The sequence below is a fragment of the Pungitius pungitius genome, chromosome 3 (assembly GCF_949316345.1).
Source record: "Pungitius pungitius chromosome 3, fPunPun2.1, whole genome shotgun sequence".
In the NCBI taxonomy this organism is placed as follows: Eukaryota; Metazoa; Chordata; class Actinopteri; order Perciformes; family Gasterosteidae; genus Pungitius; species Pungitius pungitius.
In genome coordinates this window covers 24,598,850-24,620,959 of record NC_084902.1, presented here as the reverse complement: position 1 = coordinate 24,620,959, position 22,110 = coordinate 24,598,850, and the positions used below count along the sequence as shown (strand labels likewise).

The following is a 22,110-nucleotide window of genomic DNA, read 5'->3' as shown; positions in this document are numbered from 1 at the left end:
AAATTAAGCAAAGCCAATAGTCAGAGGAAAGTTGGTTATTTAATGTAGGCGTCAATCATTCAGAAAACAAAGGGCATCCCTCTCAAGTCTCTAATACAGTCGAATATGAGGGTTGATCTGGGCCTTGATTGAAAACAACTGCCCTACTTTCCTCTGGTTAGGTTTCAACAAATCAGCCTCTGAGCCCAGCTGTTTTTACGGGATACTGGATTATTGGCTACGAACACAACCTTCGCTGTAACTGGGGGTTTCCAATATCTCTCAATCCCGAGCAAAGTCCCACCGACGCAGTCACAAGCCCCGAGCCGCTTGTCGCCCCTTTATCGCCGCCAATCGCCGAGCGCGGCTCGGCCCGATCCCCCCGCAGCAATCCTTATCTACTTGGCAGTGACACGGTGTGGTCAGTGTATCACTGCACTTCCAACACTCGAGATTCAATTAGGCTGCGTGGGAGAGATAGCGAGATCGCAGATAAGAATCCAATCGGCCTCGGTGTCAAGGGCGGGTAATGGAAGAGATGTCCGCGTGGCTGCAGCAGGCTCCGGGAGGAGGAGGAGGGCAACGCGAAGGACGCGCGGCGTGAAGACCCGAGAGGAGGCTGGAGTCGGTAGGCCGGTAGAATGTACTTGTCACCGTTCCGTTTGTCGCTCACATGGAGCCTCCTGCCGCTGCGCTGTGTGACAGACCACCGTTTTCCTTTATTTTTATTCCCAGTAGAGGTGTCTGAGCTGGGATTCTTGCCTTTTCTCAGAGCTCTGTTGAGGCGGTTGCTTTTAACCGTTGCTTTAATGACCGATTTGTTCCTCAATTTAATTGTTTTGTCGATACAGTGTCAGGCAATAATGAGACCATGTGTAATTTCCCAACAAACACGTCTTCCAATGTTTTTTTTGTCTGACCACAGGCACAAAAGTTCATTTGTTATCGTGTAAGACTTTTTAGTAAAAAACTCACATTTAAGAGGCGTGAAACCAGAAAAATGTTTTGACAAACTGGTTGTTAAAGAATTGTGGTGTGGATTCACTAATCGAATCCATCTGCCTCTTTTGGTCAAGCCCTTTGTGACTGAGCAGAATTACTTAGATGTGAATGAATAATGCACATTTCCCATAATTCTAGGCGAGGCACATTGATGAAAACGCACTGGATACAATGTTTGTTATAATTCCAAGCCTGATTGTTCAACTAAAAGCATGGATGACCTCCCTTAACGGGATAAAGACTAAACCCACTGTTGATCCGAGGCGGAGTGCCTTTCCGCTCTCAACAATAGGACGGAGTCTCGTATAAAAAGCTTCCGGATTGTTGCAACTCACACTGCCCCCCCCCCACCCCCTCCCTCCCTCCCCAGCTCTCTCTCTCTCTCCCCCTGGCCTTTATCTGGCCGTCTTGATCGTTATTGAACTTGAAATATGACTTAATTAGCCGGAGTATTACACGGCTCAATGTGATTGCAGCACTCAAATGTTATTTTACTCCAGTGGCAGCGATAGGAAAAGGGGCAGCTTCTAAACATGTGACCTCCGCGGTGAAAGTGTGCACAACAGCAGCTAGCACAACAAATGTTGGAAGAGGGCCCTGTCCTGTTGGCGGCCATAAATATTTAGTTTAGCCGCGCCAGTGTTTGAAGAACACGTTGCTGTTGTTTTTTGGCAGCAGCGCACCGCAAACAGCTGGGCGTGTGGTGACCTCTGGAGATCCCATTCGCCATGGCAACGTTTTTGTTTTTGTATTAGTGTTTTTTTTTCTCAATCCACCCGTGATCCTCTTTATGCGAAGAGCATCACTTCCATGCGGCGTTCTTCCATCCCAGCGCAGCAGGTGCGCGTCTGCCATTGTTTGATATTCACACAACTGCTGGCTTAATGGTGGTTGCGTCGTTAAAGGTCAACAATTAGCGATCGGCGGGGACGATGCATGTATTTAAAAGGTGAAAAGGTCCCAACAACCATAATACTGGTTAGTCCAAGTGACATTACAAGTGGCACAGTTACACAGCGGCCATTGGAAATGACTTTAATTGGCTGGTTTAGGTCTTTACACAAAAACCTCCAAAATTATACTTCTCAGGATCTTATTGTGAAAGGTAAGAACGAAAAGCCTGTCCTCCCTAACTCAAAATAAGAAAGAGCAAGTCCTCTGTTCCTAACCTCAACCGGGCACTGCTTTTTTCTCCATTTCCCTTAAATTAACTTTTGATTTACCATGCTGCGGTAGACAAAATTACCTCAAGTCCCACTTGAAGTCCCACAAGTCTGTGATTATCCACGATTCAAGTTGGAGCCGTGAGGTCCCAGAGGCCTCTTGCCAATTAGACGAGCACATTCCTTCTTGCCTTCGTCTGCTCGCTCGTCGTGTCCCGTTTTGCTTCGACACAGATCTTTTCGCGTAGGTCGTCCGATCCGGTAACATCCAAAGGACCAGACAAGACCTCAGAGCAAAGGCTTTTGGCTTTCCGTGTGTCAGGCATCACAGTCTCGATGTCAACAACATTGATTTCAAACGGCATGAACAGTAAAAAGGTAAAGGAAGGGGGAGGGTCGGTTTAGGCAACTCTTTAAGTCTCAAAAGTGTTTGCCGAGCGAACCAAAGTCCCCGTGACATGTTTGTGTGGCCGCCTTAGCCGCTCTGCTAAGCTGTGACGGGGCTAATTTGGAGGCGCGTTACTTAATCCCACCGACGTTTAATGCCACCGCAGGTGGATTTCTCTGATCCGCCGCCTCATCTGGCATTCAGGTGGAAGTGTCCTCACTGTCTCCTCTGTTGTTAAAGTATGCACCCGGCGGTATGTCTCCCGTGGATAGCCATGATCTTTCTCTCTTCATCTTCCGCTCGAGTCTTTATCATTGCATCAATAATGCACGACCCCAAACCCGCAGACCTCTTTCCCCGCGGCGGCAGGCTCGCCGATCAGCGCCGTTTTTTTGAACATGGGCCCTGTTGTCTGTGTTCATGTACATGTTGTGTGTGTCTGTCAGTCGGAGGTTGGCGCTGATTGAAAATGGACACGGCCACCGTGAAAATCCCCCCCCGGAGGGTCAACGTCGCCTCCTGTCGTCGGCTGTTTGCTTCAACCAGCATTCATAGCGGGGGGGGGGGGAGAGTTCCCCGCCATCAAATGTGTGGCGTTTGTGGGTCTCCTGGTGTCGCGTTCAGCTTTTTCGAAGCACGACCCCTCCCCGCCGAACACCCCCTCGAGCCCCGGAATGTGCGGTAACATTTCGTCGAGTTGTTTGTTTTTTTTCTTCTTCCTCCAACCTCTGCGGAGGCATAATTCAAATTTACAACCACAAACAGAGGCGGGGCGCTATCACCAACGGCGGCCTCCTGGAAAACAAATTAACTTTTTTTTTTCCCTACGCTCCAAGCCGGCGCGAGGGACAGCTCCCCCTGAAATGATGTGCGGGTTTATTGCCGTTGATGCGAGCTGTCAGTCAAATATCAGACGGACGGGGGGGGGAGAGAAATTGACAGCGGGGATGATGAGGAAATCCTCATGCATATATATCAGCTGATAAAAGTCACAACCGGCCTCCCCTCCCTCACCCTCTCTACATCACTGGCGCCACTCCCTTGAAATGCCCCCCCCCCCCCTTTCTCCTCAGCTTTTTCATTCATCTCGTCTTTTATGTCCTGGCTACACCTGCCTCTTCTTCAGAGGGGGGTGGGGGGGGGGGGGGGGGGGTGCCGACTCACCACTCAGCCGCTTGACCGCGATGAAAGCGGTGTTCTGAAACAACTTTGTTTAGCCCCGTCCCTCTGGATTCTTGCGGGGGGGGGGCAAACTTCCATGGGTCCGCACCATTCAATCAATACAATGTCTGACTTCTTCCGCCTGCCACATTATCTCTAATATGAGGATATGAGGAGCAATCTTCAGGAACGGTAATCACTCGCTAATGTCCACCCGGAGGTTTTTTTTTTCTTCCCCCAATAGTGTGTTCTCCGTTTTCCACCGGTGACGTCTGGGCTGAGGAACACGATACCCTGGCATTTTGTGTGGGGGGGGCGAGTTATTGCCCGTGAGGTAATTACCAAGTTGAGACGGCCCGAGACCTCCGTTTGTTGTCGATCGGGCCTCAGACCCATCGGCTCCCGATCGAGTTATGACATTCCGGATTTACCCCGAGGGAGGGGCCATTTGAGGCCCAGACGCATCCGCTTCGGGCCAGACGGCTCAGCAGCACTCGGGTCGGCCCGACTGGCCATCGCTCACCGGCACAATTAAAGGGATCCATGTGGGCGCGGGAAACAGTCACGACCAATTAGCATTTGATCCGGTACGAGACTCGCTTCTGCGGGGTGGGGGGGCGGAAGGCGATTAAATCCTCCCCCCCCCCCCTACCACGGTCATCTTCACGTTGCATGTGATGGATGGGCTTCCACTATCATCCCGTGTGTAATAGAACGCCACGTCTCCTCCCGCTAATTTGCACGGGAGCTTTGACCCCGCCTGTTCTTCCTTGCGGAGGAGGTCAAGTGTTTCTTGTCCGAGGATGTGCAGAACCCCCACCCCCAGGAGCCCAGTCTAACCTCTCCTGGTCCACCGACCCGGAGCCTCCACTTACCAGGCCCATCAAAGCATTCCGATCCCTCCGGATCCCGAACTGAAATGATCCTTTGAAATAGGAATAGTTCTGTTGTTGCCCCAGGTCGCACCAACCAAACAGTTGGCAGGCTTTTTGGTTACACGTGGTGTGTGTGTGTGGGTGAGTGGGTGTGTGTGTGTGTGTGTGTGTGTGTGTGTGTGTGGCACAGTTGGCTCCACAGGAGTCGCTGAAATATGACACAAATAAGCATGCAAACAATTAAAGGGAGCAGAAAATTTTTCAGCGGGTGACCTTTCGCTCTCTCTCTCTCTCCTGACTTTGGTGGCCTCCCTGCACCTGTTCCCTCCCTATTGATGTCTTTTCTCCCACTTTACCTCCCTCCTACTCCTTCGTACCTAATAACCCATTGTCCATCTCTTTTTTCTCCTTTCTTTCCCTCGTTTTCTTCTTTGTTCCAATCTGTAACCTTCCTGTAGCGTAGATCATGCAGCGGCTCATCCCTTTTTCTTTCTTCCTATTTCCTCTTTGTCGCTTCTTCTCTATTTCTCCCCCCCCTGCCCCCTCTTCCCTCCCTTTACTTCTCTCTCTCCTTCCTGACTGAAGTCTCAGGAGGACTGGCCAGGCGTTCCATATCAGCTTTCGGGTCCCTTGAGGAACAACATGCTTTGTGCATTCTTTGGGCCTCTGTCTTGCCTCCTGCAGTTAAAGAAACCCAACTGACGCCTCCCCTTTCGGATGTAGCTCACTAGCAACCGAATTTGCACGATGCACTCGCAGCATTCGTCGCAGTTAGAGCAGTTGAGCAATGAGTTAGAGATGAAAATCTGAACTAGCAGATGAACTGCCGACCAGCATCTTCCACCCTACATTATTAATAAGTTCTAAGCGAAGCTTATTTAACACGCTCCGCTTCCTCTTTTTCTTCTTTTTCATCCTTGCCTATATCAGCCATTAATGGAGGCTGATTTGGACCAGATTCTGGGCGAGGAAGTCTGCTAAATATATTTAATTATGCCCAGTGGGGGAAAGCTCGGGAAGCCTGCTGGCAGGTTTTCACTCTCCGTGGGGGGAACAGGATTGGCTGACGGCGCTGTCAATCAACGCTTTTGGCAGGCCCCGGCTGACCTTGTCATCGCGCTCCCTTGTAGCCCGATCCCTCAGTTCCACCAGGAAACCACACCGATTTTTAAAGAGCACTTGTTGTCTATTTTTTGCCGCCAGTGTCACTCCGTCTATTTCGAGCCGGAAATATTTTCCGACTCGTCTCAGTGCCACGCCGCCAGAAGGGGGGGGGGGGGGGGGGGGGGGGGGGCGCTCTGTGTTACATCACAACTCTGTATAGCGTTAATCTCTCTTTCCCTTTATTACTCTGTGTGTCTTGTCTCTGCCCCCGTCTGCTCCTCGGTTTGTTTCCTTGTCGACCTCCCGCCATCCACCTTTCTCTCTCTCTCTCTCTCCCTCTTTCTTTACCGCGGGCCCCGCCGAGACATGCAGAACGATCTAATTACGGCGATAACATTTGTGCTTGGCTGATTAACTGTCCATTATATTCCTAAGCTCCTTATTCCTCCCCAGCCGAGGGAGGCCGCACTTTTCACCGGAGCGCGGCCCTCCGTCCGTCTTCTCACAAACTTCCTCTCTTTCTTCCGGTGCTTCTCGTCTCCTGGTTTTTTCTCTCCAACGGCGGTCTAGCCCTCTGCCAAAAATCTGGGAGGGGGTGTAATTGCACAGGTCAGGTCGGCGACTTTGCCACCCTGGCTGGCTGTGATCTGCATGTTTGGTTTCTAGAGCGCTCATTAGAGCACGGCTAACTGAGTGCCGGCAGCCCCCCCCCCCCCCCCCCCCCCACCCTCCCTCCCTCTCCTAAAGTAATGAGAATGACAGTAGCTGCAGTAATTACACTCAGTCCAGTTTCTTAGCAGCCCGATCGCTTCGCGGCGAGCTTCCGGTACGACCGGCTGGCGGCAGCTGCAGTCGAAGTGGAGATCGCCGACCTCGTTGTTTTTCAGGCAAAAGGGGCAGAGGAAGATAAACAACTCCCTTCCTGAGCAGTTCCTCGCCAATATGAATTGTGCATCGAATGGGAATTACTAAGTCTTCGATAGCCCCTCCCTATGTAGAGTGACAAACATACCGGGGGGGGGGGGGGGGGGCAGTCCAAATCGAACTAATCGGCGTCCTCTCAGGAGTCCGGGCCGCACAGAGGTGAGGCCAGGGCGACGTCGGGCTAATGAGGATGCCGCCACGCTAATAACGGTTCCCGGTACCTCCGGCGACAGCGGGGGGGAGTGTATTAAATGGGAGATCGGACCCCCAGCCCCCCCAGTCATTGATGCTTCGATGGAGTGCTTGCGTAGGTAGATAAAGCCAAGTTAACGAGATGTCCTTTTCCCGGAGACCGTTTGCGGTTCCCCTCACAGTTTGCCCCGGCTCGCCTCCGCTTGTGCATTCGGCCGCGGCTCCGTCACTTATTTCTATTTCGTTCCATCCTGCAGCCGTCGGGCACTCGACAGGAAATGAACTGTCAGATTTGCGAAGGAGTGACGGAGCAGAGACTGTCCTGAGAAGAGGCAGAAGTTAATAAAGGAGAGCGAGAGACGGAGTAATGAAAGAAAAGAAACAGACAAGAGGCGTCGTTACCATTTGGCTCACCGCGGTGAAAGAAAGATGGGATAAGGGGATAAGATAATGGGAGCGGGGGGGGGGGGGGGGAGGTAACCGCCTCCCTCGTGGCAGGTACATGTCTTTAATTGGAGTCCCACACCCATTCTGCAGCCCCCCCCCCTCTACCCACTCTCTTTTCTTCTGATCTTCTTTGCAGACAAAGCAGTGAGAAAAGGAGGGTTTCCTAATTAATGCAGATATAATGATGGGTCCAACTGTGGACCTCTGCCCCCTTTGAATGTTGATTAAAGCGCTGTGTGTGTGCGTGCGTGTGTGCGCACGCGTGCGTTCATGTGTGTTTGTCTGTGTGTATAAGCAAAGATAAACCTGGTGTTATAGATTTACCTGTAACATTGTAGCACGCCGAGATGACGTTTCCGACTGGCTTTTCTGTCCATACGCTCACCGGGGAGTTGATCTCCCCCCGTATTTGGGGGTGCGTAGGAAATCCAAATAGTGCCGAAAGAAAACGAGCATCGCAGGAAAAGCAAAAGCCGCCGACGCTGCTTCCGCGGCTAGTGATCTCGAGGAAGTGACGCGGGAAGACGCCACGTCGGCGAGTGATATCTGCTCCCCCCCCCCACGGCAACGGGGGAATGAGGCCTCGCTGTTAATGAGATAAACACAGGCATCAGGTCGGCTCGGCGGGAGAGCTAGAGAGGGAGAAAGAAAAAAAGGAGGTTGGTTGCGTTGAGATGGAGGAGGCGAGATAAAGAGGGTGGGGGGGGACTTAGCGAGCGTGAAAAAGACGACGTGAAGAAGAGATGGAAGAATACGAAATACTGAAAAGTGTAAGGCGGAGTTTCATGATGCCTCACGCAGAGTTGACGAGTGTATTCAAAAGAATAAGAGCTCGGGCACGGTGAGGATGACGGCCGGTACGGCAAAGAAAAACATGGCACACTTTAGTTTAACAGCTATTTTATGGACCAAAGTATCCATGCTCCATATGCTGCATGACAACAATGTGTGTGCCCACACACACACACACACACACACACAATGGATTGTCGTTGCCCGCTGTGACATTATGATCACGTCTATCATGGAGATGGCAAAGCCATTAATGGACACACTGGGGTAAGAATGAGTTTGTCTAGTAGTGTGCGTGTTAACATGATGTGCGTGTGGTGGTTGCATGTTGTGTGAGCTAAAGAGCCAAATTCCTCACAACGTGCAAGCTCCGTTTATTGTTTTCGCCACAAAAGGCTGCAAAGGATTCACATTAATGGGCACAAATCGTGCCTTCAAAATAAAAGCATGGCCTCTAATCATATCTGGCTTGTTTCATCCGGGTCCCATTTTTTTATTTTGTCCAGATTTGGGAAGAAGAAAGACGACAAGAGCAAAGACGCCGCCAAAGCCTCCAGAAGCAAACTGGATGCCCTCAACGAAGAAGAGCTGGACAGGGGCAGGTATGAATCCCGACTGGGTTTAATAAGCGAGGAACACATGCAATGGCGGCCTCCCCGTGTCTAACTGCCTCCTCTCTGATAGCTACGACCCACGCCGCGCGGAGATCCACTCCGGGCGCGGCACGCCGGACTCCTTCCCCGATGTGGAGGACGACGACAGCGACCCCAACTACGCCCGCATCACCAACTTCCGCCAGCAGCCCTCGCCACAGTCATTGATCAGCCGCACGCCGTCCCCGGCGCCGCCGTCCCTCAGTGGGCCCGACCTGAGGGCCTCCTCCTCCGATGAGCGGGATGGGCTCTACGCCAAGGTTAATAAGTCCAGACCACCGGCGGCGCTACAGGACCTGCATCTAACGCAGGCGGACAGGTGAGGACCCAACTTCTGCGGTTGATTGTGCTTAAATGTTTTGTGCACCGTTGAAAGCTGAGAGCTGCAGCAGCGCAGTGTTTTTTTCCCCCTCTGTATGCGTTTCAAAACCCGACAGTTTTATTTATATTGTTCATTATAATTTCGGGGCGTCAGCGCCCTCAGTGTGGAGTACAAGAAAAGCATCTCATCAGAGCCCTCATTCCTCCCAAATTCTGCAGAAGTTATTGAAACCACCAACTTATTCGCGCAGCTTTTCTGGTACTTAAGCGGAAAACAGGGAAAATCTAACGAGGATTCTCATGCAAATTGATCATTTCCAGTGTGAAATAATACAGGGTACATTAAAACTTCCGTCAATTTAAACTCTGACAGAATTTACTATTGACTTGCAAATCAAAAACTAAGCCCCCGCGCGCCCAATCTCATCCAGAAAAAGAGAGAGATGGAAAGGAGACAGATGGGAATGGAAGGAAGTGACAGATGGGAAGGCAAACAGAAAGAGATAAAAAAAAGGAGGGGAATAGTGTGTAGAGAAATACAGGCAAAATGGAAAAGGAAATAGGCTGGGTAAATTCGAGGGGAGAGAAGTGACAGAGGCGAGGATGCAGACAAAAGCAGGTAATTAGCCACTAGCAGCTGACAGATCTGTTCGACCACTTTAGCTCTTACACATTAGTGGTGGGCACTTCATTACCAGCCTGTTGTCTCCCTCTCTCGGGGTCTCTTACACTCTCGCTGCGTCCCTCGTCCATTCTCGCCGCCCCGTTTTGCCCATTTGTGTTGGATGGATGAGGAGCCTCCTTTGGCCTGTGAGTCTCCAGAGACAAAGGAAAAGCCACTCCCCCCCGATACTAGCTCCACCAAAATAAAGGTATATTCCCTGGTTAAATATAGCCGGCCATTTTGGATGACCTTAGAGGTAACCCATGGTCTCACCCCCTCACCCGTGCTCGCACACCGCCGGCTATTTCCAGTCCCCGCCCCGCCAACCTGCGGCTTGGACGAGGACGCTCATTCACAAAGTCGGCGCATCTGTTTTAACACACCCAGACGGAGGGAGAGAGACCGCCGCCAGTCTGGACCCCCCACCCACCGTCTCCCTTCGTTCACACAGACATACACAGGCACAGTCATAAATAGATGGCTGCTCACACACAGAAACACGGCCACCCACCTGTAATGCTCCAGCGAGGAAGCCCAGTGTAACCTAGCAACAATGCTGTGTGTGGCCGGGTGGGTTTTATACCAACACACTGAAATCCTAGGTGTAAGATTACTTACTGTGTGTGTATAAATATATATATACACACACAAAGTAAATGCATGAGTTTTACTTTTCATTTGAAGTGCAGGGTGCGAAAAGCTTTAGTGTTTCCAAGGGAACCACATATCTGGTTTCTCTCGTCTCCTGTTTTATCGACGCCGAGGAGAAAAGCGCCCATTGTCCAAGAGGGACATCCTCAATGCTAATATGCCTGCGCCTCCTCCGTGTTTGCTTAGTTTTGCCAACCGAGACGTATCAGTGACCCCCCCCCCCCCCACCCATCTCCTGAACAGTGGACCCCATCGCTGTTTCCCTAATTCACCGTTGGACATTTTCATTAGGACCCTCATTGGCAGGTGTGTGCCGGGATGGGCGTCGCATTTGATTAGCGCGGCGCCGCGGGATGACCTGTGGAGGCAAAAAAAAGGTTAGCTATGCTTGTCAAATTTTATTAGCCAAAAGGCACTCCTCGGGGCTGGAGCAAGGAAACGGGGACGGTGAGATGAAAGGGAGATCGAGGGTGGAGTGGGGGCGGGGGCCTATCTCTCTCTCAGGAGAGGGGTGGAGGGGGAATCCAATGGCGTGCTAAGTAAAGGAAAAAGAGGCACCAGAGTGACACACCTTTACGCTCCATACGTGCTTCGACAAATTGCCGGAAACATTTTTGGTGTCAGCTTCCTTCAAATGTTCTGAATGTTTTTTCGGGGGGGTGTGTGTGTGGGGGGGGGTTGCCATCTTTTTGGTGCTATGCTGAAGACGTGCTCGTAGAGCAGAAAAGACGGGAAGCTGACTTTATACAAGCAACACTTCCCATTACGGCAGAAGGGCAGATGCAGAATACAATTCCACATTTCCTCGCCAACAGAAAATGCAATCGACTTGTTTTTTCTCGCTGCAGATTTAGTTGTCAAGCAACACCTGCCTGAAGAAGAGCTCAAAGAGGAAATGTGTTGTTCCCTCGGAAAAAAACAACACATCATTAGTGCCGACTGCACATTAAGTCAGTGTCTTCTACGCCTTTATAGAGCCTCTTTTGTTGGAAAGAAGATTTTCCTTTTTTTCTAGTCGAGCTCCCCCCCCCCTCCCCCCCTCCCCCCCTCAAGCTCTTCTTTTGTTCGTGGGCAGTTACACGGAGGATGCCCACGGTTACTGGAAGCTGGTGTTTGATTTGGAGCTTATCAGGTTTCATTTTTGTGTGGCGCTGCACTTAGCGAAACACAGACGCGTGAAAGTGTCTGTTTTTCCTCTGGAAGTTTTGGTTTTTTGGCAGGGGGGGCGGGGGGGGCTCCCCAAGTTGAGGGCATTTCTTATTTTACCGCGAGTTGCATTGTGGGAAGTGAGCAAAGGTCCAGAAATTGTTGTAACCCTCCCACAAAACCCCCTTTCTTTTCGTCCTATTTTTTTTAGGACTGGTGCCGAAAGTGTCTCTCGGAGACTCTCGTCTGTTCCGGTTGGGAGTTTTGGTCCCACGCCGTTCCTAGACAGCGCCAACGTGTGTGCTTACTGGTCGAGGAGTAAACCGTCTGCACCGGTGCTTTTTGGTCCAGCCGCGCGCCTCCTGATTAGTCCGCCCCAACGCCGGCTAATACCACGGGATAGCTGCTTCCCTTTACACACAAACTCCCCCCCCCCCCCCCCCACCCCCCCCCCCCACCTCCTCCCATCCATACACCCCCCACTCGCTTTCATACAGCAGGTGTTTTCTTTTTGTTTGGTTCCCTCTCCCCCATTCGCTGGTCTTTTTCCGTCGCTGTTTGATTTTGCTCTCATTCTGTCTTCTGACGCGTCTTTCATTTCCTGCTCTCTCTTCCCCCTCCTGGTCTCCGTCCCCCTCATTCCGCCTCCGCCTCCTCCATCTCTGATCAACCCGCGTAGTCGGATGCTCTGAAATATGGATGGAATGTGACGCTTGGAGGGAAACGCACGTCTGACTCAAGTGGCAGCGATCTCCGCGCTTTGCGCGAATATAGCAAAATAAGACGTTGATCATCTGGGGCCTATTTACAGCCCCCCACCCACGTTGCATAGAGAAACATGTGAAAGCCAGCAGATCCCCACGCAATCTACCTCGTGTGGAAAAGGTTTTCGCATCACACCGTCCTGTTGAGAAAGCTGCCGGGCCCCAGAGCTTCAATCTGTTGTGTTCACGGTGCAGACAGGCAATCAGCGGCCGTTATTAGCTGCTGATGACAGCAGGGGAGCCTACCTGTCTCCCTCTACACACACACACACACACACACACACACACACGCTCTCTCCCTCTTCTGTCACTGTGTTTGAAAGCAGCCCGCCAACGACCGTCATCCAATCAAGCTGCCACTCGACGAGGCCCTGTAATGTTTTTATCCGGAATCGCCGCCCGTCTGCAGCTATTAATATGATAATATTTGGCTTCGTCAGTGACGGAGGCCGCGGCGTAATGAGATAATTACGGTGTTGTTTTTCGTCGGGAGAGCGACGCGCGCGCTCAATCAAAATGTGGCAGCCCTAATTACGGACCCAGGGATTGGCTAATGGGTTCGGTGAAAGAGGAGCGAAAAAAACAATCCATCCTTTCTCTGAGGGTGTGTTTGTTTGTGCGTGCGTAGGGTGGCGGGCCGAGCGAGAGGGAGGGGGGGATGAAACGGAGATCAGGGGCGGGGGCAGGCCATTGGCACAAAGGCCTTTCCCCCTGTTTCAGGTGTGTGAAACAGTAGCAGGGGGAAGAGCGGAGAAAGTTTGCTCTTTTGAAATTCGTATTATTATTATTCTTTATTGTATATTTCCATATACAGCGTTTATCTCCTGAGGACCAAACGGCAAGCGGGCGACGTATGGGTGTCAATGCCAGATACCAATGCAGCCGGTAAACAGATAAACGGCAGCGCTGTGTCGTACATCCTGAAGGATTGTGCTCGCTCAGGCACACCGTGCGTGTCTGTGTGTGCAGAAGCCTTTGTTCATGCGCAGGTGTGTGTAGCTTATCTAGCATTAAGGTCCAGTGAGCATGATGACGGTTTCTCTTTTTAGTTTTATTTGTTTCCACCTTTTTAGATCACTCTCTCATCGACGTGTCTGGGTGTAGTTCAGGTGGGGAGGGCGAAGCGCCGGGCTGCATCACCCTATGCGATTTCGCACTGAAAAGGCACATCCGTCACATTTTTTGCTCTCTTCTTTTTTCCCCACATTCTTCCCCGCCTTGGTTCTGTCTGTCAGCTGTAGAGAGTTCAGTTCAGGCGGCGATGTCTTCTCAGAGGCGGCGCTTTGTGGTTATTATCTGTCTGCGGGGGCCTGTCAGTCTCGCTGCGCTGTCAAAGGGTTGTCGCTACAAAGCACGCACCCCCCCCCCCCCCCCCCAAAAAAAAATACAGGTGGATTTAAGACAGGATGAAGCTGAATGTATCATGTCCTACTTGGCCTTTTTTGGTTGCCGGGGCGTAAAAAAGGGACACTGTCGCTATCATTGGTCTCTTGTCTTCCTAAATCTTCCCCCCCCCCCCCCCTTCTCCACAGTGACCCACGTCTCCAGGGGATGCGCAGGGAGTATCAGCAGGCACGAGCCGCTCCGGGCTACGACGAGCTGGACGCCCAACGCCGCCGAGTGCTGGAGCACGACCCGCAACGGGTGAGTGTGCGTCCCTCCCCCCCCCCCTCCCCTTCTCCCACGCTCACAGTGAGAGGCTGATGGGTATTCGCCATAATGGTCCATCCAAAGGAAATGTTTAATGGAGGCATTCATGTTTTCTCCAGCACACCCTCTCCCCCATCAGACCGCACCACAGACTTCTCTCCCCTCCTTCGTTGCCTCCCTGGTGTCCCGCCCTCGGTTCCCCTCCTCCGTCTCTTTCTGGTTTTGTCGGCGATAACAACAGCGGCCTGAGATCTCCCTGTGGTTGCCTCTCCTAACCAAGCAGCACCGCTAAATGTGCCTTGAACCGGTATCGATCCAGCCTGAGGAATCATATGATTTAGCTCCGTTCACTCCCCAACTTGCCATGGAAATCAATAGGCGTTTATCAGCCATTTTTTCAAATGGGATTTCTTTTCTGTTTTTTTAATAGCGAGCCTAGGGATGCAGAAAATCACACTTTGATCCCAATCGGAATCCTTGTATCGGAGGCATTTCCTCCGAGCTGGATTGAACTTTTTTTCATGCCGCGAACCAAAGAGAGGTTGCAGAGGCATCTGGGAAATACGCTATGGATTTACTGACAGCGTGGCCCGATACCTAATCGCCTAGCGCGCCGCGCTGTACTCGCCTCCCTCGCTCATCCGCTGTGTTTATTGAGCGCGGTTTTGTTTGTTAGTGGCCCCGGAAGGCGCCTGTGTAACTCCAGGCATGCCCTGGTGCGGCACGCGGGTCCGCCGGCCCCCGGGTGGGATGCGTGACTCCGCCGGTACCGAAGCTGATGCAATCAAAGAGCGGCGAGCGCGAGACGCGACCTACCAGCGATCCGATTTGTTATTTTTTTCACCCCACCGAAAAAAGAAATACCCAGCGGTGTGGGTTCCTCCCCCGAGGAGCCCGATAATGAAACACCCCACTCCCACACACACACACACACACACACCTAAACACACACAAACTACGCTTATGGCGAGAATCGAAAACAGTAAAACTCCTGGGAAGTAACGTTGTGTACAAAGAAAGAGAGCGGAGGTGTTAATGGCCGGCTGGATTGAAACGCAACACGATGGAAAATCACGCTGGAAAAATATTTAAATTTGAGCACCTTACGGCCGCGCTCTCGCCTGAGGAAGAGGATTGTGGGTAACGCGCTGACCGACGTCGACAAAGAGCAGGGATAAAAGACATGTGGTCACTCGACACATCCACGTCTCTGCGGCCGCATCGCCGCGTGATCCGCCTGTGTGTGTGTGTGTGTGTGTGTGCGTGTGCGTGTGTGCGTGCAGCTGAGTCTGGTCTTCAGTGAAAGGACGCCATGTCCCTTTCTCTCCCTCCCGTGTCCCTGTCTCTCTATGCGTCTCTAATTTGACCCTTCCCCAGTGTTGGCTGTCTGCGGATAGGTCACACTTGTAATTATGACAACCGCGCTGTCCCCTCCTCTCTGTCCACTTTTCTCCGTATGCTAATGATGGGCTCTCTAAGGTCTTGATGGCCAATTAGGGGCCACAAGGGTGCACCAGGAGCTTCTTTTCATGGGCTCCATTGTTTCGTAAGAGGAGGTAGGAATAACTCTTGAGAGTTTTTGCACTCAATATTTCAGTGACTGACTGCAATAGTGGATTCATTTACATATTCATTCATCATGTCGCAGTGTAGTAGGACACTTGAGCCATCTAGCGATTAGAGCATCTTCTCTGTTGTGGAGGAAACCCCTGGTTTGCAACAAAGACGTACTGCCACTGTGGAGATTTGCTGTACAGGTCCAAGCTACGATTGGCCTGGTTCTCCTCAATTTCACAAAAGACTCCCTTCGTTCTTTGTTTTTGTTTCTTGCCCCCAAGGCGGTTATTTTTGGACGCCCGGTGACGTGCATCTCCACACTTATTTTATTATATATTATTCACGTCCTCTGACACGTTATGTGTCTTTTGTGTACCGCAGTGCTGATTGCGTGACATGCGTGCTATGTGTTATTACAAACTCCATGTGCCTTCCAGCTGACCACGCACAAGCGAGTCGGAGCAGAAACACAACGCAATCACACACACACACACATACACACACACACACAACACACACAAACGCAAACTCATACATCTTATCTTCAACTCATTACCCCGGGAATCGTAAACAACATTGGGCAGCACGTGTGACACTTTAATGAACAGCGAAGTCACAGAGAAACCACTGCACACTCAAAGTCATTATAACACTCACTCATACACACACACGCACACAATGACTCTCACACACAAGTCCAGATAGGACTTGTCATCCGTTTCGCAGCTGTTTTTTCTGTTTTTTTGGTACTCTCTAATGTCGCGTGTGTGTGGACATCCATCACCTTGATGATATTTTAATGTCACATCCTCAGGCTGTCTCAATCCCCCCCCCCACGCCCTCCCCCTCCCTCTTCTTTCTCTTACTTTTTTCTCTCCCCCCCCCACACGTCAGACATCACTTCATAAATAAACCCCCACATCGTTAAGTAAACACGGACCAGCCTGTCACGATGATCGATGCCCCCCACACACACACTCACACACGTGCCCACAGGCGAAAAGCCCCCCGTCGGGCTCTGCGCCGGCAGCTCTAATGAATGCGTACGGATTCATTCAAAGCAGCGGCGGGAGTAAAGGTAGAACGTTCCTGAATGTGTCTCCGCGGTTATACCGATACGCCGTTTTGTTTGGCAACCACTGCGGTTTGCTGTGTGTTTACTGCGCCCCCCCCCCCCCCCACAACACACACGCACCTGAAGGCGACACACACTCACGTGTAGCGGATGTGCTGGCGGGACGTCCCGCTGTGCGCACACTCTTGGGGATAGCCGGCGCGCGCACACACACACACACACATTATAAAAAAAGAGGCAGAAAGCTGACAGACCAGAGGCTGGACCAGAGGCAGAGGAGGAGTGAGCGGGCAAGCGACCCAGGGAGAGAATACGAGGGCATCGGGGAGGACGGTGGAGGAGGAAGGAGAGAGGGATCGTGACAACGCAATACAGCACAGTAGAAGCAAATGAGGCTTTAAATGAGGGGATGCTGGGTTGGCACGAGGAGGGGACAGACGGGACGGACGGGACGGAAGGACTCACAGAGGCGTCGAGCTGGCATGGGATTTCCCCAAACTTTACCTTTAATGATATGATTAAGTTTCATAACCGCAAGGAACGGAGGATGATTCGAGGGAGGAGAGCGTGGGAGAACTGCCGGTTTGGGCATATGGAAGGAAGAGAGGGAGAGGGAGCAGCTGGTCCGGGGGAGTTTCTCTAAAGGAGGCTGCACTAATGTTAGTCTAATGTTGGTGTTAATCATGTTAGCATATGCCCTGTGCGTGTATCTGTACGCTGTTGATTTGAGTTTTTACTTATGCACCTGCCATATTTTAATGAGGAAAAAGACACACCATCACTCAATATCTCTCTCAACACACACACACACACAGCACATGCAATCTTACACTTGTGTCTTTGTGAGGACGCTTATTGACATGAAGCATTCAATTACCCCAACGTAAACCGACTTCTAACCTAAAACCTAAATTGTTCCTTGCTAGAAGATCTATAAGTTTAAACACCCCCCCCCCCACACACACACACACACACACACACAGAGGGTTAAGCTGCGTTTCAGGCGCCAAAGCACTTTTTACACAGAAGCACATGCATGCACAATGCATAAACACCAAGCATGTGCACAAACATTGTATATCTTCTACTTTAAAGAGGTAACACACCGCAAACACATAAAAACATACAATCCACTAGCAGCCACGAAAAGACAACACACACATTTACCATAAAAGAGCTGCAAACCTCAGCTCATTTCTCGGGAGGAGCCCCCATATCACCGCAGGCAGCTCACACACACACACACACACACACTTTTTGTGGGCAAAATCTCGTAATTTTGTAATTACAAGAAATGCATCTGCCCGAACCCTCGCTTTTTTCTTCTTTTTTTTCCCCCGTTATCCCCCAGGCCTGTGTGCCGATCAAAGGCCGCCCGTCAGTGCTGACTCTCTGAACCGGGGCCTCGCTGCTATTCTGGCCCGTATAATTACAGCTGGGCCGCACCGCAGGCCGGTGTTGGGGTTGCACGCCCCAGAATAAACCCGGGCGCGCCGCTGCTAGCGGCTACTGGTGAAACGAGGCCGGGCAGGAGAGAAATGACAGAGGAGGGGAAGAGGCGGGAGGGAGAGCTCACAGGAGACTGGGGAGCTGGTAATTATAAAAGAAAGTAGTGCTGTGGAGATAGTTCTCTCCTCACAAGCCTCTCAGCCCAAGATTAGGATTATTTTAGCGGCGGAATCTGCTAACAGGGATTATTAATGTGAGTTGTGAATCGCAAATGTAATTGTTTTTGTGCGCTCGTCCCTTTAAATATTCCACCGGACGGACGCCATGCTACATGGTTATCTAGAAAAATTAAATTAGCTCATTCAAAGCGATCTGATCACTTGAAATCATTCTCACATTTATTGACCACGGCCGCGGTGGTACGTGGTTTAAATGGCGCTCGCAGACACCACAAACACACACACACAGAAAGAGAAACTCTGGCTCCCGGGAGACAAAGAGAGCGAGCATCTCCTACTGCCATTGCGCTTCCACAGAGTCTTTACACACACATACACACACACACACACCTCTTCTTCTTCTCCTCCGTCTCTTTGCAAAGTCACAATGAGCGTTTCCGTCACGGTCTCTGCTCCCCCTCGTCTTTGCCTCGCCGGCTCTTCGCCGTGGTTCAACGCGCTCCTCTGTTTTGTTAGCGAAGCATCGCGGTGCTCCGGCCCCCTCGCCCGCATTGGAGGTTGTTCGTCGTCTGCCGCCATAACCGCGGTTGGTCTCACGGCCTACGGGCGAACTTATGGGAGTCATATGAGAAGTAACCTTCAGATGCACCAAATGCTGAATGGTGATTCCCACTTGATCATGAATTGGGGGTCCGTGGTCTGTTAATAATTGCTGGCACTGGTAACGCCCCCTAAAGGCCTTGATGGTTTTGTGCTGCGTGCATGAGGGGAGGAAAAGAAGATTTGGATTGCATGATATTGAGGTTGCTTATTATGGGCCTCGGATTGCAAACCTGCTGTTGAAACAAATGCTGGACGGTGAAAACAAGGCCGTCTATTTCTTATCTCAGTAAGAGTGCTCTTGAGAAAATGTTCTCTTACGTAGGAGAAGAGCCCGAAAATGAAAACATTCCCAGAAATCAATGCACGCTTTGAAAATCACAGCAAATCTTGGATCTTCGGTCGCCTCCTTCACAGGGCCTCAATGACTTTGAGTTATTATTCCGGTTAATGCTCATGTTGTCTCTAAAAGAGGCCGTGCATCGATTCCAGTGGGTGGAACCTTGTGAGGTGTTACACTGAAAGGCCGACATCAGACAAGGCAACCCGATGCGAGAATGATCCTGATATCACTGCTCCTTTTTTATTTGCTGCAAACCGCTGAGGAGGAATTTCGGCTGTCCGGACCCCCCTTTTTTTTTTTTTTTTTTTTTAAAGGCTTCCTCTGAAGGGCCTGGAGCCACATCAAAGCGCAGAAAGGTTAAGCGCAACATTTACAGCAGGCCGTTTGGAGGGCGTGAAGAGCTGCACTGACTCATCGAAACCCTGCTGTTGGGTGGGGGGGGGGGGGTGGGGCTCGACCCCCACTTTGATAAAATCTGTTACTGTAATAAGGTGGGAGGAGGGGGGGTCTGGAAGATTTGATTTTGCCACGGGATGTACTTTTTTGGGGCACCATTTAACCTGGAGAGCCCAACACACACACACACACACACACACACACACACACACACACACACTCACACACGCACACCAGGGCTTTCGGATGTTATTTCAGTAAACAGTGGGGAGGTGGGAAAAAACCCACGGAGGAGGGCGAAGGGGGGAGGGGGGATAAATAAACAACACCCCATGGCCACTGCCACGGCCATGGCCACACACACACACACACACACATACACATGGAATATTCGATTGCAGTTGTCAAATGCCCACACGTGCAGGTTCCCTCTCCGGGAAGTTTTTAGAAAACCACCCGGATTATAGGGCACTGGTTCCATCCCACGTTGTGTATAAATATAAATGGTCAATTTACAAAATGTATGTGGCTAACAGCCACTCAAACAAATCAAATATGCTCTCGGGCTGTAAAACATTTATTTCCTCTTGTGTCCGACCGCTCGGAGCCGGTGACATCAGCCTCGAGTCTCGTGTGTCTAAAGCGTACCGGCAAGATGAACCCCTCAGACGCGCATCCCGTGGGGGTCCGGACCCGGACGAATGTAAAAGCCTTCCTAAGGTCAACAGTTGAGACATACACCAACGCTAACAACCAAGACAATCACCAGCAGATTGGCCGATTACCAAAATAGGCTGCATTCCAGTCTGAGTGTGTGTAACCTTTGGTCCCTGTGTGTGTCTGTGTGTTTGTGTGTGTGTGTGTGTGTGCCATCTGCTGCTAACGAGCTCAGAGTGAGCAAGGTCCAGGTGTGGAAGTGTTTAGTGTACACTGGGGGGGAAAGTGAGCCTCCGGTTTGAGATACACACGGAGCCTCCTAATGCAGCATAATCCTGCGTGCCGGCGGCTCTGACCTCCTCCAGGATCCGGTTGGTTCTTTGGTCGGTAACGATACCAACGGACCATTTTCGGAAAGAGATTGCCAATTCGGAATGTGTACGAAGAAGATTTTCCATCGGAGGACGACGCTTTGCTGCCGGAAAGATTTCCAATAACATCTGGCTTTTGTCTTCAAGAGGGAAAGGTGACGATCGGCATTCATTCCCGCACAAATGATGCCGCTTTAATCCCCAAATCAACTAGCACTTGCACAGTTATTATAATTCATACAGCATATTAGAATGCTTTACTCCCGACTTGAATTATTTTACCTCGCAGATTCAAGTGTGCACAGCGACAAAATAATTGTCCAACAATCTCAAAAATGGAGATACAAAAAGTCACCATTGCAAAACATTCACTGTTTACATTTTGGAACCCAAAAGGAAATAAAGGTTTGCAGATGGAAGGTCATTATCTGGTTTTCTTCACATATGCGCCCTTATTTTGGAGGGAGACTGGAGTCAGTAGTTTGACTTTTGCGTTCACCTCTTGTCTTCACACACGCAAACACACTGCAAACCCCATGGTTCCCTCCTCGCTCTTATTCGGTTCCTCTCATTGGGAGGGGGGGCAGGCGCCGGCCGGCAGAGGCTCCACGCTGGGACGCGTGCTTAATACTCTTCCAAGATTGATGGTAGAGGAGTCGATGGCATTACAAGAGGCTAATTATGCCGTTTTGGCAAAAGCCGGTGGGGTGGGGGGTGGGGGGGGTGTGCAAATCTGAGCATCTCAGTCACGGGATGAAAGCCCTGCTCCGGCATTGTGTCAGTGGTTTATTGTATATGTGGGAGCCTCGCAGAGCGACAGCAATGCCAAAAAGCGCTTCAGGAAATTCATTTCCTGAGCTCCGGCGAATGCGACAGCTGCGCCGCTGCAGTTGATTGGTGTGTGTCAAAGTATGGCTTTCTAATTTGGAAAAATGGAAAAGTGAAAAAGCTCATTCACGAGGACGCCAAGCTTTCCGCCCGGAGCATTTTGTCAGTCGCAGAAAGGCGGCGATGACTCGACACAACGATAAACTCAACGAGAGCGATTGTTCCCGATGTGTTTACGCTCATTTTGCTTGAAGATCCTCCGGTTGTGATCACACACAGACGCCGTAGTTCAAGTCTTTCAGCTTTACAAATTTTCTTTTTTTCCCCCCAACATGACACACATGAGAAATACATGTGTGTGTGTGTGTGTGTGTGTGTGTGTGTGTGTGTGTGTGTGTGTGTGTGTGTGTGTGTGTGTGTGTGTGTGTGTGTGTGTGTGTGTGTGTGTGTGTGTGTGTGTGCGTGAGTTGTCGTCAAAAGAGAATTTGGCTTTCTCTCAGCTATGGTCTGCATAAGACATTCACTTTTTGCTCTGATAACCACTCACACATGCCAAGTATGTATGTGTGTATATACACCCACACACACACATATATGATGTCACCAGGTTCAAGGCGAGGACGTGAACTTGGCGCCCTGAAGACGAAGACTCTTAATTAAGCACATGTTCTCTCTAACCTGGATGAATTTCATATTGCTGTTTTACCAGTTGCCATGGTGAGAGTGAGACTTGTTTTGTGTGTTTGTTTTCTTGCATGTGTGTGTGTGTGTGTGTGTGT

At 50.9% G+C, this 22,110-nt stretch overlaps 1 protein-coding gene across 3 annotated transcripts in view; it reads left to right on the top strand.

Annotated features, from left to right (window-relative positions):
* Nucleotides 1-22,110, top strand: part of pard3ba (par-3 family cell polarity regulator beta a) — an 86,256-nt gene that overhangs the window by 52,040 nt on the left and 12,106 nt on the right. For all 3 annotated transcript variants that reach the window (XM_037469771.2, XM_037469778.2, XM_062561389.1), the window contains 3 exons: nt 8,534-8,629; nt 8,712-8,999; nt 13,759-13,870. In XM_037469771.2, the coding sequence (XP_037325668.2) occupies nt 8,534-8,629; nt 8,712-8,999; nt 13,759-13,870 (496 nt within the window). The remainder of the gene's footprint in view (nt 1-8,533; nt 8,630-8,711; nt 9,000-13,758; nt 13,871-22,110) is intronic.